The sequence below is a fragment of the Camelus bactrianus genome, chromosome 3, assembly GCF_048773025.1.
Source record: "Camelus bactrianus isolate YW-2024 breed Bactrian camel chromosome 3, ASM4877302v1, whole genome shotgun sequence".
NCBI lineage: Eukaryota > Metazoa > Chordata > Mammalia > Artiodactyla > Camelidae > Camelus > Camelus bactrianus.
This window is the reverse complement of record NC_133541.1, coordinates 51,383,037-51,401,829: the sequence shown is the minus strand read 5'-3', so window position 1 is coordinate 51,401,829 and position 18,793 is coordinate 51,383,037. Positions and strand designations below refer to the sequence as shown.

At 34.1% G+C, this 18,793-nt stretch overlaps 1 protein-coding gene across 1 annotated transcript in view; it reads left to right on the top strand.

The window, feature by feature from the left end:
• The window catches only part of ANKRD31 (ankyrin repeat domain 31), a 110,886-nt gene that overhangs the window by 50,412 nt on the left and 41,681 nt on the right, over positions 1-18,793 (top strand). Inside the window, exons 12-16 of the mRNA XM_074359886.1 lie at positions 563-707; positions 4,903-4,955; positions 5,913-7,434; positions 8,215-8,385; positions 12,534-12,671. Coding sequence (XP_074215987.1) covers positions 563-707; positions 4,903-4,955; positions 5,913-7,434; positions 8,215-8,385; positions 12,534-12,671 — 2,029 coding nt within the window. The remainder of the gene's footprint in view (positions 1-562; positions 708-4,902; positions 4,956-5,912; positions 7,435-8,214; positions 8,386-12,533; positions 12,672-18,793) is intronic.

Here is an 18,793-nt window from a genome sequence, read left to right as displayed (position 1 = left end):
GTATATTGGATGTAAAATATGTGCATAAAAGAAAGGAGAGGCCATTTTTTTCTTTAGGGCATCAGCGGGTGATGAAGTCAGAGAGATTTGTAGTGGAAATTACTTGAGGAGTAGTAACAGATTTAGGATTTACCAGTTTCTCCCTAACACTGAGAAGTAACAGCAACACAGATTTATATAGAAGATATAACTATCTCTTGGAATCTGTTAAAATTACATTTACTACTGCAGAACCCAGTCCTAATTCCTGGTGTATCTGCTAGCTCCATTTCACCAGCAGCTGAACCACAAGCATTTCTGCCTTTCCCTCTCTCCAGCCTTCCTTCTCCTTCATTCCCTCTCTCCTTTTTCTTTTTTGTGAGAGAAGGCATATGTATATCAACAAATTATGTTTCAGTAGCAATTACATTAATTATTTTTATTTGGCAGAGATACTACAGGTAAACCCAAACTCTGTATTGTTGAAAAAATTTTTTGATATTGGTTAGAGTTGTATGCTAGCACACATTTATGATAATATACCTTTTGTCTGGGCTCCCTCCCACGAACAATCTTCCTCTAGGTGGCAGAGTTACTTCTTTTGAATGGAGCAGATCCTTTATTTAGAAATGACAATGGAAAGTGTGCTTTGGATGAGGCCAAAGATTTATGTATGAAGCGTCTTCTTGAGAGATATGTTTCTAAACATAAAAGACATCTCACATCAGGTAAGATTAAATTGCCTTGTCATATCTGTTCATCATGTCAGTGCAGAATTACAGAAGTTGAATTTAGAATTATAGAAATTGAATAGATTTTCCTCTTAAGTTTTGAGAAAATCCATCCAGTGGTGTTCTTGCTCCATTCCTTTCATAGAGCACACTGATTTGTTTGCAGATTCATCAAATGGAAAGACTCTAAAAGAACAAAGAAAGGTAATATCAAATGTACTTTTCCCCCAGAATGTGCACTGCAGACAGTTAAGAAAACTTTTGTAAAGTTCTGTTTTTTCACCCCCATTATCCACTAACTGAATAATGTAAATTATTGTAAATGAGGTGATGTAAATTATATTTGGCTGTATCCTTTTCCATGAATATGGCCAGGATTGCTTACTTCCATTCCTTAAGAATATTTTCTTATGGCTGCACTTTTGTCCTTTCATTCATTACACTGTTAAGTTGGACTATAAAAGAAATGGATCTAGAATGTGAAATGAATATGTATATGTATGACTGAAACATTGTGCTGTCCACCAGAAATTGGTACAACATTGTAAACTGACTGTACTTCAATTAAAAAAAAAACTCTTGAGAGGGAGAGTATAGCTGAAGTGGTAGAGCGCATGCCTAGCATGCACAAAGTCCTGGATTCAATCCCAAGTACCTCCATTTAAAAAGACAAAAAACAAAAAAAGGAAACAAACAGAAAACCTTGATCTACAATTTCAAAAAGATTATGTAAGAATTATTTATCTATTTACTTATTTTTATTGAAGTATAGTTGATTTATAATACTATTTTAGTTTCAGGTGTACAACCTAGTGATTCAATATTTTCATATGTTATATACTCCACTTAAAGTTATTACAAAATAATGGCTTTATTTCCCTGTACAATATATAGTTGCTGCTTTTTATACATAGTATTTTGTATCTCTTAATTCCATACTCCTGTTTTGCTGCTCCCCCTTCACTCTCCCCTCTGGTAAGCATTAGTGTGTTTTCTATATCTGTGAGTCTGTTTCTATTTATACATTGTTTGTTATATACATTGGTTTGTTTTATTTTTTAGATTCCATATAAGTGATACCATAGAGTATTTGTCTTTCTGTGACTTACTTCACCAAAAATAATACCTTCCAGGTCCATCCATGTTGTTGCAAATGGCAGAATTTCATTCTCTTTTATGGTTGAGTAATATTCCATTGTATATACATTTATCACATCTTTATCCATCCATCTGCTGTGGACAGTTAGGTTGCTCCCATATCTTGGCTGTTGTAAATAATACTGCTATGATCATTGGGGTGTGTGTATTTTTTTGAATTAGTGTTTTCATCTTCTTTGGATATATACCCTTTGGATATATCATAAGGTAGTCTATTTTTTGTTTTTTTGAGGAACTTTCATACCATTTTCCATAGTGGCCACACCAATATACATTCCTAACAACAGTATACGATGGTTCCCTTTTCTACAAATCCTCAACAACCTTTGTTATTTGTAGACTTTTTGGTAATAGCCATTTTGACAGGTGTGAGGTGATATCTCATTGTGCTTTTTTTTTAAATTGAAGTATAGTCAGTTTAGAATGTTGTGTCAATTTCTGGTGTACAGCATAATGTTTCAGTCATACATATACATATATATATTCATTTTCATATTCTTTTTCACCATAAGTTACTACAAGGTATTGAATATAGTTCCCTGGGCTATACAGTATAAATTTGTTGTTTATCTATATTATATATATTAGTTAATATCTGCAAATCTTGAACTCCCCATTTATTCCTTCTCACCTCCTTCTCCCCAACCCCTAGTAACTGTAAGTTTGTTTTCTGTGTCTGTGAGTCTGTTTCTGTTTTGTAAATAAGCTTGTTTCTATTTTTTTAGATTCCACATATAAATGTGGATAGGGTATTTTTCTTTCTCTTTCTCTTTCTGGCTTACTTCACTTAAAATAACAATCTCCAGGTCCATCCATGTTGCTGCAAATGGCATTATTTTATTATTTTTTATGGCTGAGTAGTATTCTGTTTTATAAATATACCACAGCTTCTTTATCCAGTTGATGGACATTTAGGTTATTTCCATGACTTGGCTATTGTAAATAGTGCTGCTCTGAACATTGGGGGTGCAGGTATCCTTTTGAATTAAGGTTCCCTCTGGTTATATGCCCAGGAGTGGGATTGCTGGATCATATGGTAAGTCTACTATTAGTTTTTTGAGGAATCTCCATACTGTTTTCCATAACAGCTGCACCAAACTGCATTCCCACCAGCAGCATAGGAGGGTTCCCTTTTTTCCACCATCTCTCCAGCATTTATCATTTATGGAGTTTTCATTGATGGCCATTCTGACAAGTGTTTGGTGATAACTCATTGTAGTTTTGATTTGCATTTCTCTGATAATTAGCAATAGTGAGCATTTTTTCATGTGCCTGTTGGCAATTTGTATGTCTTCACTGGAGAATTGTTTAGATCTTCTGCTCATTTTTGGATTGGGTTGTTTGTTTTTTTTCTTATTAAGTTGTATGAGCTGTTTATATATTCTGGAAATTAAGCCCTCATCAGTCTCATCTTTCGCAAGTATTTTCTCCCATTCTGTAGGTTGTCTTTTTGTTTTGCTTATGGTTTCCTTTGCTGTGCAAAACTTGTAAGTTTGATTAGGTCTCATTGTGGTTTTGATCTGCATTTCTCTGAGAATTATCAGTGTTGAGCATCTTTTCATGTGCATATTGGTCATCTGTGTATCTTCTTTGGAAAAATGTCTGTTCAGATCTTTTGCCCAGTTTTTGATTGAGTTGTTTATTTTTTTGATACTGAGTTTTATGAGCTGTTTATATGTTTTGAATGTTAACGCCTTATAGGTCATATCATTTGCAAATGTTTTGTCCCATTCAGTAGTTTGTCTTTTTGTTTTGTTTATGGTTTCCTCTGCTGTGGAAAAGCTTTTCCCATTTATTTATTTTTGCTTTTGTTTCCTTTACCTATGGAGATAGATCCAAAACAATATTGCTATAATATGTCAAAGTGTTCTACCTATGTTTTTCTTCTAGGAGTTTTATGCTTTCCAGTCTTACATTTGCATCTTTATTCCATTTTGAGTTTATTTTTGTATATGGTGTGAGAAAATGTTCTAATTTCATCCTTTTACATGTAGCTGTCCATTTTACCACTTACTGAAGCCACTGTATATTGAAGAGAGTGTCTCTTCTTCACTGTTTATTCTTGCCTCCTTTGTCATAGATTAATTGACAGTAGGTGCATGGATTTATTTCTGAACTCTCTATTCTGTTCCATTGATCTGTGTGTCTATTTTTGTGCCATTACCATGCTGTTTTGATTACTGTAGTTTTGAAATATAGTCTGAAGTCAGGGAGCATGAGACCTCCAGTTTTTCCTCAAGTTTGCTTTGGCAGTTCAGGGTCTTTTGTGGTTCCATATACATTTTAGGATTATTTGTTCTAGTTCTGTGGAAAATGTTGTGGATATTTTGATAGGGATTACATTAAATCCTTAGAGTGCTTTTGGTGGTATGATTATTTTAATAGTATTAATTCTTCTAATCTAAGAATATAAGATATCTTTCCTTTTCTTTGTATCATCTTCAGTTTGCTTCATAAATGTTTTATAGTTTTCATGTTTTTCACCTCCTTGATTAAATTTATTCCTAAGTATTTTATTCTTTTTGGTAAGATTGTGAATGTAAATGGAATTTTTTTTTTGCTTTCATTTTCTAGTAGTTCATTATTAATGTATAGAAAAGCAACAGATTTCTGTATATTAATCTTGTGTCCTGCAACTTTATTAAGACAGACATATTAGGAAATTATGATAATACAATTAATTATGAAATAATTTTTTGCCTTATAAAAGCTTGCACATAGTAGCATATCTGAGTATAAACTGTGGGGAATACAACAATACTGAGTTCAGTGCCCATCTCTAGCATTATTTTATTGAGTCTGTTTTGCTTTTCTTACAGTAATGTTTTCAGCTCTCTAAAGATAGCATTTAGTTTCTAATAAATATGTAAATTATAAATTATAGGAATGTTATATGTGCCAATTTTAATAAAAAGTGTTTGCATAATTTCACTTTTTCCACTTGGTTTTCTCATGACAAAGGACTTGGGGTTTTAGAATTCTAGAGTCTGAGCAGTGGAGGCTGTTTCCTTTGATTTTCTCTTTTTGTTTACAGCTCAAAAGAATAGCACTGACCCTTCAGACAGAGAGGATGCACACCAGCACAAGGTATATCTGTTTAGCAATAAACATTTTTGTAAAATGCACTTGCTGGTGATGTTATAGATCATCAGAGGGGAAAGGAAGACTACTGAAGCATTCACCAGGAATAGTGGCTTCACCTTTGATTAAGACACTTTGGAATAACTACATGAGAACCAGAAGGTTCTGGGCTGTTAGTTTGAGAAGCAGTTGAGTAAATGTAACATATCTGGACACACTAATGTATTGGTAGCCATTTCCTTCCTCCTCTGCATGGAGCCATGAGGTTTATCAACCATGTCGAATTTCCTCTGGCCTAAGCACAGTATAAGAGTCAAAGGTGTTGATCCATCGCTTCAGACTTTACATGTGGGCATTTACTCTTCATCCGGTGCTTGGGTTGTGATATGTGAGAGGAAGCAATGTTCCTATTTTAATCTTAGCGGCCCACAGTAATATTTCCATACAGAGCAACTTGGTTGCACATTGTCTTTTTTTTTTTTTAAATCCCTTCTGCTGCTGCCCAACCTGTGGTCTCTCACAGATAGCAGAGGAATAAACTCTTAATTCTAGCTCTATCTATGTAACAAATGAGAGAGGAGAGTGTTTCTAAAGCACTCTTGTAAAGTTCCCTTTAAAAGGAAAACTATCTGATTATTTTAAAAGCCTATAAAAATTAAGTAGATTAAATTTTTTATTGTGAAAATAAGATTGTTAGTGCTAAAATATTGGCAAAAAGAAATTAAAATGTACAGCAGCAAATAAAGATTAGTAAACATACTGGGTCTGAGTCTATTACATTTACCTTTCTTCTGTTAGTCTACTTTTCTGAAATATATATCAAGTTATATATATCCCAGCAGACCCTGTTGTTAGATCAAGTTATAAGTTGAATGGAATAATAGTTTGCTTTATCAACAATCCAGAATGAATTGAGTGTAGAACTACATGTGAAAACTAATGCTATGTATTTTGTTTCTATAGAAACCAAAATTCAGTTCTAAAAATCACAGTGGGTTTGCTTGTGATGAAAATTCCAACAGACAGAAGCCAGAACATGCAAAAGTCAATAAAGAAGGCAAAGACAGTTTATTTATAAATAAAGAAGCTGTATATGAATATTACCAAAAAGATTCCCAAAGCAGGAAATTTGGTAAATCCAAGTATAAGCAGTCAGCTCTTAACCAGAAATACTCTATAGGACTCAAAAAGGACGATCTCCATAATGTCAGGAATCCCAGCACAAATGTGTCTAAAGATAAAGGAAGAAGAAATACACGACATAAAAGGATTCAAGTGGATCATATAATCCAAGAAAGCAATCCAAGAAAGAAAATAGCTGTCTCTTCTTCCAGAAGAACAAACAAGTTGGTTCCTCATCAGCAGCAGATTCTCCAAACCCTTGATGACCTTCCAGAAAAGTCATGTAAACCTTCTAGCTCAGCCCCGTCAGGCTTGAAAATTGGTTTAAGTAATAATGTCGGGACTTGTTCAGTTTCCAAAGAGACACATACTCAGAGCCTGGATTTATCAGATAGTCAAGAAATAAAATTTCTGGGATTAGAATCCATTGACCAAGCTGAAGCTGTTTCTTTCTCAGGACTTTTTTTGAATAAAACGACCAAGTTACCACCTGTTACTGCAGATCAGCAGCCTCAGACTCACCAAGACCAGCAGCACACTAGCCCTTGTAAATCTTATGAAAACAGTAACTCAGATCAAAAAGATGAGAGCCATAATAAGTGGGAAAATTCTTCTCCATCCTTTATAAAGGAAAACTTTAATGATGGTGATGATGATACTGGTTCCCGTGCCTCTGGAGAGACTGTAAAATCTAAAAAGGTGGTAAGTTTTTCAGGTTACAAAAACCAGGATAATTATAAAGAGAATATAACAAATAGGGAAGAAAAGGATTTTCAACAGTTTTTACCTTCTGAAGACCATTTTTCACAAGGAAATGCATTCAAAGCAGACAACTTAACCATAGTTCCACAACAGGAAGCTATTAATTTTTCAAATTCCGGTAATATAATGGTTTCTGAACACGTTCCAGATTATGAACAATGTGCATGTAGAACTTCTTTTGATCATTTACATGGCAGTCCTGAGCATACTTCCTCGGCTTGTACGAGAACACACTCAATACATGAAGTTTCAAAGTTGACTAGTCATGTGGAGCTATTCGAGAGGCCACAGGATTGTAGCTACAGAACATCAGCTCCTTTAATGAATCAGACAGATGCACACACTGTGGAAAAGGTGAATAAGAAAGGAGATGCTGAAAGGAATTACACTGACAAAGGCCAAAAAACAAGTTCTTCAAATAGCTCTTTATCCACAGTTGTTCATTCTCAAGTAATAGAAACAACTAAAGCTGAAAAAAGGAGACAAGAGAACAAAACCATACATAATATGGATTTTCATTCCACTGACAATATCACTAAAGAATTGACCAGCATCTCACAACTTAGTCAAAGAGAAGAGAAGGAGATTTCTCACAAATCAGGTAGTAGTATTGCTCAGTTTGTACACATGTACTGTAGATTTACTTATTTTATAGAAATTTCCAGCTGAATTTCACTCAACCCATGCCCAAACTGGTAAGAATGAGGACATGTGGGCCGTAACTTGGAGATACTGTTAATTAATAGTGTTTACTTTGAAAGTAAAGCCATTATTATCAAAGATGGTGCTAAATTGATATTGACAGAAGTTAATAAATAGTATTTCTGTCAATTTTTATATTTATTTTTAGTGTAGCTCTTATTTAGCATCAAGAAGCCTAAAATCATTTTCATTGCAGGAAATTGTTAGCTCCATTGATTTCAATGATTCACTGTTGAAATTGCAACCAGCAAACTAATTTATATTGTTATATGAAAACTTTTTTCTTTCTTTTTTTGAGGGAGGAAGTATAGTCAGTTTACAATGTTGTGTCAATTTCTGGTGTACAGCACAATGCTTCAGCCGTACATGAATATACATATATTCGCTTTCATACTAGTTTTCACCGTAAGTTACTACAAGATACTGAATATGGTTCTTTGTGCTATACAGTATAACCTTGTTTATCTGTTTTATATATACCAGTCAGTATCTGCAAATCTCGAACTCTTAATTTATCCCTTCCCACCCACTTCCTCCCTATGAAAACATATTTAAAGGCTTCCATTCCTTTAAAATAAACAGTCCAGCTGGGAACAGAAGCTTGGAACAATTACTTGACTAGATTCTTTTTCAGTCAAGTAACCAGTACCACTGATACTGTAAAATGTTTCTTTTTCAGATGAGGAATTAACTATTATTGTCAATGGAGATGAAAGCACTATAAGAAATTGTGAGGAGAAAAAAGAAAAAACAGATTTAGAAATTCATATGCCTACTAATATCCAAGAACACAAAAAAGTTAAAAATTTGAGAAAAAGACAAAATTTCTTGAAAGCTACCTGCAGCCAAGGTGTGTATTTCTCTACTTATATAGGTAAAGGTTTGCATGATCAAACCTAGATTTAGAAATGATTTAGAAATTCATATGCCTACTAATATCCAAGAACACAAAAAAGTTAAAAATTTGAGAAAAAGACAAAATTTCTTGAAAGCTACCTGCAGCCAAGGTGTGTATTTCTCTACTTATATAGGTAAAGGTTTGCATGATCAAACCTAGCAATATACTGTCCTTCAGGGAATTTGTACAGATTTACTGTTTATGTTTTTACTCGTTTACTAATTTGTAAGATTATTTTAGCTGTATTTATCAGATGGTTTTACTATTAAGCACCACTTGAGAATCTGTTAGTCTTCCAATATATTGTTGTATTTTTGCCTATGACTAATTTATGTTAGAGGAGATAAGGTAAACAGTAGAGACAGTGAGAATGTTGAGTAAGGGCAGCACATCTGAATTGTGCCAGACCCCTTAGATACTTCCACTGAACCGTTTAAACATAGGGAAGTTAAAGAAGCATAGCCACTAGTTTCTGTGTGTCAGGTGAGTGAACTGGGTACACTTGGCAGTATGGATAGCTAACTATGCTTTAATAGTTCTTGGAGCTAGTTCTGTGGTGAGTAATAGGCTGGACCACTTCAGGTTAAACGTTAAGCACTGAAAAGCTGATTTAGTAAGAAAAAGTTGATGTAATAGAAGGTAGGAATATTAGGCATTCTCTTGGCCAAAAGCCAAGGAAGCTAAGGAAGCTAAGGAGTGCTGGTGTCCATTAGAAGCTGGAAGAGGCCAGGAAGGATTCTCCTAATTGGTGGTCATTTGTTACAGCTATCACATGAAACTAATACATTTCCCTAACAGCACTTAATCATATTTTAATGTAATTTTTTTTACATGTCTCTCATTCTACTAGACTGTAGACTACTTGAAGAAAAAATAGTGTCTTCTCCCTGTTGTTTAGAACACAGTGCCCAATTGTTTGATTTAACTAATAAATAAATTGAACTGTCCCAGAGGAAAGAATTCTAAATATTGACATCTGGTTATTCCCTAACACAAAGGCCAGCGTACATCTTCATCACTCAACAGAGAATTCAGCCAGGCCCTGAGTGCTGCCCTACTCCCCTCATCCTTCACACATTTTCAATCAGCATTTTAGTTTATCTCATTTAAATATAGGTAGCCAAAGATCAAATATTTGTGGAAAACCCCAGTATAAAAGAGACATTGAAGCAAACTAACCAGACCAAAGGAACCCAGAAGAAACAGGAACAACACAAGAATCAGGAAATCTCTAAAATTTGAAAAAAATGTGTACAAAAGAAGGAACATTCAGAGAACAATAGGTAGTCCTTATATGTTAAAAATATAATTGCATAAATTAAAAAAATATCTAGATATCTATAGCAGGATTAGAAGGCAAAGGTTTATTTACAAGTCTCCTGTAAAGGACAAAAATAGAAGATAAAAATAGGAAAATAAAGAGAGAGAAGATCAGAAGATCACTCCAGGGTATTCAGAAAGAACAGTGAAAATAGGAGAAGAAATCACCAAAAAAATAGTACAAGAAATTAAGGACAGGAGTTTCCATATTGAAAGGGAGTGAGCCAGTATCCAGTACAATGAGTAAGAAAACATCTATCTCACTGAAATTTCAAAACAAGGGAGAAAAGATCCTAAAAGCTTCCAGGGAAGAAAAGAAAGATCGCATATAAAGAAACTGGAAAATGAGTGTTTCTTAATTGCATTATACTTTATAAGTAATTAATAATAATAATTCAAATATTAATAAAGTATAATGTAATTAAGAAGTACTTAACATTAACTACAGTGGACTTTTATGAAGAAATTTCTTGTGAGGTCAGTGTGAATACTATTTGTTTCCTTTCTAGTTTCTGTCAGATATTGTTATTTAAACATTTTAGTTGAATGTTATAGAAATTTATGATGGCAGTAACATTGAATAATTTTTGATTTTTGCCCCAAAATATTTGTCACGTGCCTAGCTTCTTTGCTACAGATATATCAGGAACAAAGTGAGAGGATTTGTACCATCCACAGTAACAATTTTGGGGAGAGCTTTTTCAATTCAAACTTGCAATCTGCAGGCCTACTATCTTAGGTATTTTGTAATTTTAAAATACATTCTATATATGTATGTATAACATGAAATACATATCTTCTTCCAATAAAGAACTTGAGTGCAGATTTCCAAAGAGCAATATGTTTCTATCTGGATGTCAATGGAAGATAGACATGAGGCTGTCAGTCTTCCCTGTGATTGATATAACCAAAGAATCCATCTTTTAGAGAGTGTTCCTCTATTCTTTCTTTCTGTTGCCCTGAATTTATATGCCTGGTTGCTGGCATTTAGGAAATAGGGCAGGGAAAGGGGCCCATGGTTTAATATAGTGGTTCTAAACCTTAGCTTGCATCAAAATCATCTGCAAAACTTGTTAAAACACAGATTGCTGGGCCCTACCCTCAGAAAGTCTGATTCAGTAGGTATATTAGTTATCTGTTAGTGTATAATGAATTACCACAAATGACACACGCTATCTCATACTTTCTGTAGGTCAGGAATTGGGCATGGCTTAGCCAGGTCCTCTGCTCAGGATCTTTCAAAGTCTGCGCTCAAGGTGCAGGTCAGGACTGGGGTCTCATCTGAAGGCTAAACTAGGGAAGGGCTCACTTTCAAGCTCATGTGGTTGTTGGTAGAGCTCTGGTCCTTGGCAGTTGGGCGTGTCCTGTGGTCATCCTCAGGTCCTTGCCGCATGAAATTTTCCAGCGTGGCCACTTGCTTCATCTGCTGGGCAAGCTGAAGGCAATAGAACAGGTCTGTTAGTAAAACAGAAGGTGATACAGTCTCCTGTGACCTAGTCAAGGAAGTGAAATACCCTCAAGGGAGAGGTATTCTGTTCACTAGAAGCAAGTTTTGTCAAGAGAAGGGGGTCATACAAGGACATAAATACTGGGAGGTGAGGATCACTAGGAGCAATTTTAAAGTCTGCCCTCTATAGTAGGCTTGGGGTGGACTGGAGAATTTGCATTTCTAAGAATTTTCCCAGGTGATACTGATACTGCTAATCTGGAGCTACACCTTGAGAACTACTGGGTTAAGGGACTTTTCTGTTTCTTCATCCTAATCCTGTACTTTGCCTTGCATCACAGTCTGAAGCTTCGCTGATGCAGTTTCTACAGAAAATAAACCTCCAGGTTCCTGGCTGGGGAGTACTTGCCAGGCAGTTTGGGCTTGGGAAAGGGAACTTGGAGTCCCAGTTTTTCTATATCTATACTTTCAGTCTTCCTGTTTCCAGCCTGTTTCACACGCTGCCTTTTATGGTAGGTGACACCCTGAAGTGCTGAGTACCTAGGTTTACATGGCCTCTCTTCCTCCAGATTCCCTTTGCAGGTACTTGGGTTGGAACATTTCACACTCTGCCAAATCAGTTAACTCTTCTCTTGTCAGTGACTTTCCACTTCCTCAAGTGAAGTCCTTGTCCTCTGTTGTTACCTCTTCTATTTTCTTTATATGATCTTACTTAGAACCTTTTGCTACATCATTTTAGCATGGTTTGGGGGAGGAAATAGGGAAAAAACTGTTCACTGTTTTTAGCTCCAACTCAAGTCTTTCTAATTTGTGATGCAAGGAAACGATTTTAAAAAAAAATCAATGGATAATGATACTGTACTGCATTTTCTATGAAAGAAAAATAAAATACCTAGTAGGCCATACCCCATAGTTTGGTTCTTGGCATTTTGTATGATCAGAAACACACTGATTGAGATAGGGAATAGTTATAGAAAGAAGGTTTTTATAAAATCATATTTTGTTTTAAGAAAATTTTTATAAATTGCTAAAGGACTACTGAGAGTGAAATGAGTGTAGAAATGAAGCAAGTTTTATTTGTTTAAATCAAGCATACGATATAGTGAACAACTGCTAGAATGAATTTGAAGTAATGTCTTAGATGTTTTATCATTTCTTTGTAAGTTACACTTCAAAATAGTAACAGCAATGATAGTATTAATTAAGGTATGCTTCTCTGTAGTGTGTCCTACTTAGGATGTTTTGAGCAAGTTGCTATGTATTTTCTGATCTCTTTCATAATAATCAGCACTTGGTAGAAAAGAAGCCTCAGTTATGTTTGGCAAATTTACAGAAATGGAAACAGCTGGGATCAACAAGAGGCCTGCCAGAGGGGAAAGCCGGCTTCATTTGGCTGCCAGAAGAGGAAATTTGTCTCTGGTGAAAGCTCTAGTACAGTCTGGAGCAGATGTGAATCTAAAAGATAATGCAGGTTTGGATTTTTAAATTTTCATTGTCTTTATAATTTGAACTCACTGATATATACATTTCATCTACCCTTCCCCATTTTGATCCTGGTTGATGTATAGCCATTAATTTTGAAAAAAATTATAATATATTGTTATTTACTTGGTATCAGATTTATCTTGGTTCCCACCAATTTCTAAAATAACCTTCTTTGAAGCAGTTTTTAACATGCATTTGGGAGCACTGAGAGGGAATATACAGAATGAGGAGCAAAAGAAGCTTTATTAAGGCCTTCTCCTTGGAGGCCTTAGTATCCTTCCCTAACTTTGGAAAGAATGCCAAATTTTCCCATTTTCCTATCCCTTCTTTTCTTTCCTTCTCTCTTAATACTGTTCCTTTTTCTCCTTTTCCTTGTTTTTATTTTAAATCTCCATTTTAAAATTGATCTGGTACTGTTTTTCTGAAGCACAAAAAAACACTTGTGTGAAGAATTCTAGAGGGGAAAAAGCTCAAAGGTTGATTGATCAAATGTCATTTTAAAGAACAATGTGGCAGAAGAAAATAGGAATGTCAGGTATCTTACTCTATTTTAATATCTGATTTGAAACCAGTTGACATGATTAGTATTTACTCTGGTCCCATTATATTTTATGTTCCGTGAGTCTTTTGTTTTGGTACTTGTATCAACAAATATTTTAGGTGAGTTTTTTTTTTTAAATGAAACACTTTTTTTAGTGAGGTATAGTTGATTTACGATAGTATATTAGTTTCAGGTATACAGCATAGTGATTCAGACTTATTATAGATTATATTCCATGTAGTTATTATAAAATATTGGCTATATTCCTTGTGCTGTATATCTTTGTAGCTTATTGATTTTATATGTAGTAGTTTGTACCTTTTCATCCCCTACTCTATCTTGTCCCTCGCCACTTCCCTCTCTCCACTGGTAACTAGTGTTTATTCTCTGTATCTGTGAATCTGTTTCTGTTTTGTTGTATTTGCTTGTTTCTTTTATTTTTTAGATTACACTATAAGTGATAACATAGAGTATTTATCTTTTCTGTCTGACTTATTTCATTAAGCATAATACCCTCCAGGTAAATCCGTATTTTTGCATGAGACAAAATTTCATTCTTTTTATGGCCAAGTAGTATTTCATTGTGTGTATCTACCTACCCTACCTACCTGCCTATCTACCTGTCAGTCCATCACATCTTCTTTATCCATTCATCTGTTGATGGACACCTAGGTTGTTTTCACATCTTGGCTATTATAAATAATGGTGCTGTGAACATTGAGGTGCATGTATCTTTTCGGATTAGTGTTTTTGTTTTCTTCACGTACATACACAGGAGTGGAATTGCTGAATCATATGGTAGTTTTATTTTTAGTTTTTTGAGAACATCCATCCTATTTTCTGCAGTGGCTGCACCAATTTACATCCTCACCGATGTTTGTTATTTGTGTTCTTTCTGATGATAGCCATTCTTACAGGAGTAGGGTGATATTGTGGTTTTGATCTGCATTTTTCTGATAATTAGCAGTGCCTAGCATCTTTTCACATGCCTGTTGGCTATCTGTGTATCTTCTTTGGAAAAATGTTTTTACAGGTCCTCTGACCATTTTTTTGATTGGGTTGTTTGGTTTTTTGGTTTTTGTTTTTTGTGGGGTTTTTTTGATATTGAGTTGTATGAGCTATTTATATATTTTGGAAATTAATCCCTTATAGGTCATATCATTTGCAAATATTTTTTCCTGTTCAGTAAGTCCTCCTTTCATTTTGTTAATGGTTTCCTTTTCTGTGCAAAAGCTTTCCATTCTAATTAGATCCCATTTGTTTATTTTCACTTTTATTTCCTTTGCCTTATGAGATAGATCCAAAACAATATTGCTATGATTTATGTCAGAGTACTCTGCCTGTTTTCTTCTAGGATTTCTGTGGTTTCCAGTCTTATATTTAGATCTTTAATCCATTTTGAGTTTATTTTTGTATATGGTGTGAGAAATGTTGTAATTTCATTCTTTTACATGTAGCTGTTGAGTTTTCCCAGCACCACTTATTGAAGAAACTCTTTTCTCCATTGTTTATTCGTGCCTCCTTTGTCATAGATTAATTGACATAAGTGCATGGGTTTATTTCTGGATTGTATAGTCTGTTCCATTGGTCTGTATGTCTGTTTTTGTGCCAGTATGCTAATGTTTTGATTACTATAGCTTTGTAGTATACTCTGAAGTCAGGAAGCATGATTCCTCCAGCTCTGTTCTTTCTCAAGATTGTTTTGGTTATTCAGGATCTTTTATGCTACCATACAAATTTTAAAATTGTTTCTTCTAGTTCTATGAAAAATGCCGTTGGTATTTTGATAGGGATTGCATTGAATCTGCAAATTGCCTTGGGTAGTATGGTCAATTTAACAATATTAATTCTTCCAGTCCATGAACACAGTATATCTTTATATCTAGTTGTGTCATCTTCAGTTTTTCATCACTATCATTTAGTTTTCTGAGTACAGATCTTTTACGTCCTTAGGTAGGTTTACCCCTAGGTATTTTATTCTTTTTGATGCAATTGAAAATGAGGAGATTCCTTAATTTCTTTTTCTGATAATTTGTTGTTAGTGTATAGAAATACAACAGATTTTTGTATATTAATTTTGTATCCTGCAGCTTTACTACACTCATTGATGAGCTCTAGTAGTTTTTTTTGGTGATGTCTTTAGGACTTTCTTTGCATAGCTTTTCATCTGCAAAGAGGGACAGTTTTCCTTCTTCCTTTACAGTTTAGATACATTTTATTTCTTTTTTTCTTTGTCTTATTGCTGTGTCTAGGACTTCCAATATAGTGTTGAATAGAAGTGGTGAGAGTGGGCATCCTTATCTTGTTTCTGATGTTAGAGAACATGCTTCTACACATACACATTGAATATGCTGTTAGCTGTGGGCTTATTATATATGGTCTTTATAATTTTGAGGAATGTTCCTGCTATACTTGCTTTGTGGTGGGTTTTTATCAAAATGGATGTTGAATTTTATCAAAAGCTTTTTCTACATCTATTGAGATGATCATATGGTTTTTATTCTTCAAACTGTTAATGTGATGTTTCACACTGAATGACTTGTGAATAGTGAGCTATCCTTAAATCAATGGGATAAATCCCATTTGATCATGGTATATGATCCTTTTAATGCATTGTTAGATTCAGTTTGCTAATATTTGTTGAGAATTTTTGCATTTATGTTGATCAGTGATATTGGCCTGTAATTTTCTATTTTTGCATGATATCTTCAACTGATTTTGGTGTCAGGGATATGCTAGCCTTGTAGATAAGTTGGAAGCATTTCTTCCTCTGCAGTTTTTTGGAATAGTTAGAGGATAGGTGTTAACTCTTTCCTAAATGTTTGTTAGAATACACCTTTGAAACTTTTTGGGAGTTTTTAATTACTGACTTAGTTTCATTACTGGTAATTGATCTGTTCATATTTTTCTTTTTCTTCCTGGTTTAGTCTTAGGAGAGTATACACTTTTAGGAATTTGTCCATTTCTTGTAAGTATTCTATTTTAGCATTTAGTGATTTGTAGTGATCTATTATGATCCTTTGTATTTCTGTGGTGTCAGTTATAACTTCTTTTTCATTTCTAATTTTTTTGATTTGGGCCCTCTTTTTTTCTTGGTGAGTCTGGCTAAAGTTTTCTCAATTTTGTTTAACTTTTCAAAGAACGAGCTCTTAGTTTCGTTTATCTTTCCTATTTTTTTTACCCTTCATTTAATTTATTTTTACTCTTATCTTTATGATATCTTTCCTTCTATTAACTTTGGGGTTTTTTGTTATTTTTCTAGTTCCATTAGATGTAAGGTTAGGATGTTTGGGTTCTTCTTGTTTCCTGAGGTAAGTTTGTATTGCTATAAATTTCCCTCTTGGAACTGCTTTTTCTGCACCCCATAGCTTCTGGATTATTGTGTTTTCATTTTCATTTGTCTCTTTTTACTTTTTTTCTTTGGTTTCCTCAGTGCTCTAATTGTTTAGTAGTATATTGTTTAGGCTCCATGTGTTTGTGCTTTTTGCAGTTCTGTTCATGTAGTTGATTTCATATCTCATAGAGTTGTGGTCAGAAAAGATGCTCAATAGTATTTCAATTTTTTTATATTTACCAAAGCTTGTTTTGTGGCCTGGCATGTGATCTATCCTGAAAAATTGTTCCTTGTGTATTTAAAAAGAAGGTGTATTCTGCTGACTTTGTATGGAATGTTCTATATATGTCAGTAAAGTCCATCTGTTATAATATGTCATTTAAGGCACATTTTTCCTTACTGATATTCTGTCTGGATAATGTGTCCATTATTGAAAGTGAGGTGTGAAAGTCTCCTACTATTGTTGTATTACTGTCAGTTTCTCCCTTTATGTCTATTAATATTTGCTTTATGTATTTAGGTGGCCTTATATTGGGTACATATATATTTATAATTATTTTACCTTCTTGGATTGATCCCTTGATCATTATGTAATGTCCTTCTTTGTCTCTTGTAGCAGTTTTTGTTTTAAAGCCTATTTCGTCTTATATAAGTATTGCTACCCTAGTTTGCATTTTGTTTCCATTTGCATGGAATACCTCTTTCTGTCTACTCATTTTCAGTCTATGTGTGTCTTTAGATCTGAAGTGTCTCTTGCAGGTAGCATATGTATAGGTCTTGTTTTTGTATCCATTCTCCTTCTCTGTGCCTTTTGATTGGAGCATTTTGCCCATTTACATTTAAAGTAATTCTTGATATGTATGTACTTATTGCCATTGTGTTCATGGTTTGGGAGTTGTTTCTGTAGTTCTTTTTTGATCCTTTTTTCTTTTATTCTTTTATGATTTGATGATTATCTTTAGTGTTTGTTTTGTTTCTCTTTTTTGCATGTGTGCCTATTATAGATTTTTGGTTTGTGGTTACCATGAGTTTTATATGTATGTATGTGTGTGTGTATCTATCTATCTATCTATCTATCTATGATTATTTTAACTTGCAGATCTCTTAATTTCAAACATATTTAAACAACCTCGCATTGTTACTCTCCTCATGATTACAACATGTTTTAACATCATATTTTTCATCTCCTTTTTTTTTTTTTTTTGTATATTCCTTAACGGTTTATTGTGGATAGAGTGATTTTTTCCTACTACTATTTTTTTTTAACATTCCTAATAGTTTTGTACCTGGTTGATTGACTACTTCTACTGTTTATTTGCCTTTACTGATGAGTGTTTTCCTTTTATAATTTTTATGTTTCTAGTTGTGACCTTTTCTTTTTTGCTTAGAAAAGTCCCTTTAAAATTTCTCTTAAAGCTGGTTTGGTAGTACTGGACTCTTTTAGCTCTTGCTTGTCTATACAGCTTTTGATCTCTTCATCAAATTTGGATGAGAGCTTTACTGGGTAGAGTATTTTGGACTGTAGGTTTTCCATTCTATCACTTTAAAAGTATCGTGCCACTACCTTCTGACCTGCAGAGTTCTACTGAAAAGTCAGCTGAACTCCTTTAGGGGCATTCCCTTGTATGTTATTTGTTGCTTTTCCCTTACTGCTTTTAACATTCTCTTTTTATCTTTAAATTTTGTCATTTAAATCACAGTGTGTTTTGGTGTGGTCATCTAGGTTTGATTATGTTTGGGACTCTCTGTGCTTCCTGAATTTGGATATTTGTTTGCTTTCCTTGGTTAGGGAAATTTTCAGCTACTGTATCTTCAGATATGTTCTCTGCCCCTTTCTTTCTTCTCCTTCTGGGACTCCTATAATGCAAATGTTGGTATGCTTGATGTTGTCCCAGTGGTCTTTTAAAGTGTCCTCATTTCTTTTTATTCTTTTTTCTTTTTTCTATTCAGCTTCAGTGATTTCCACTGCTCTGTCTTCCAACTTACTTATTCATTCTTCTATATCATTTAGTGTACTATTGATTCCTTCTAGTGTATTGTTCATTTCACTTATTATATTCTTCATCTCTGTTTGGTTGTTCTTTATATTTTCTAAGTCTTTTTTAAAAACGTCTAGCTTCTTACTCTGTTTATCCATTCTTCTCCCAAATTCTTTGATTATCCTTATGATCATTACCTTGAACTCTTTTGTTGGGTAGATTCTCTATCTCCACTTCACTCAGTTCTTCTTCTC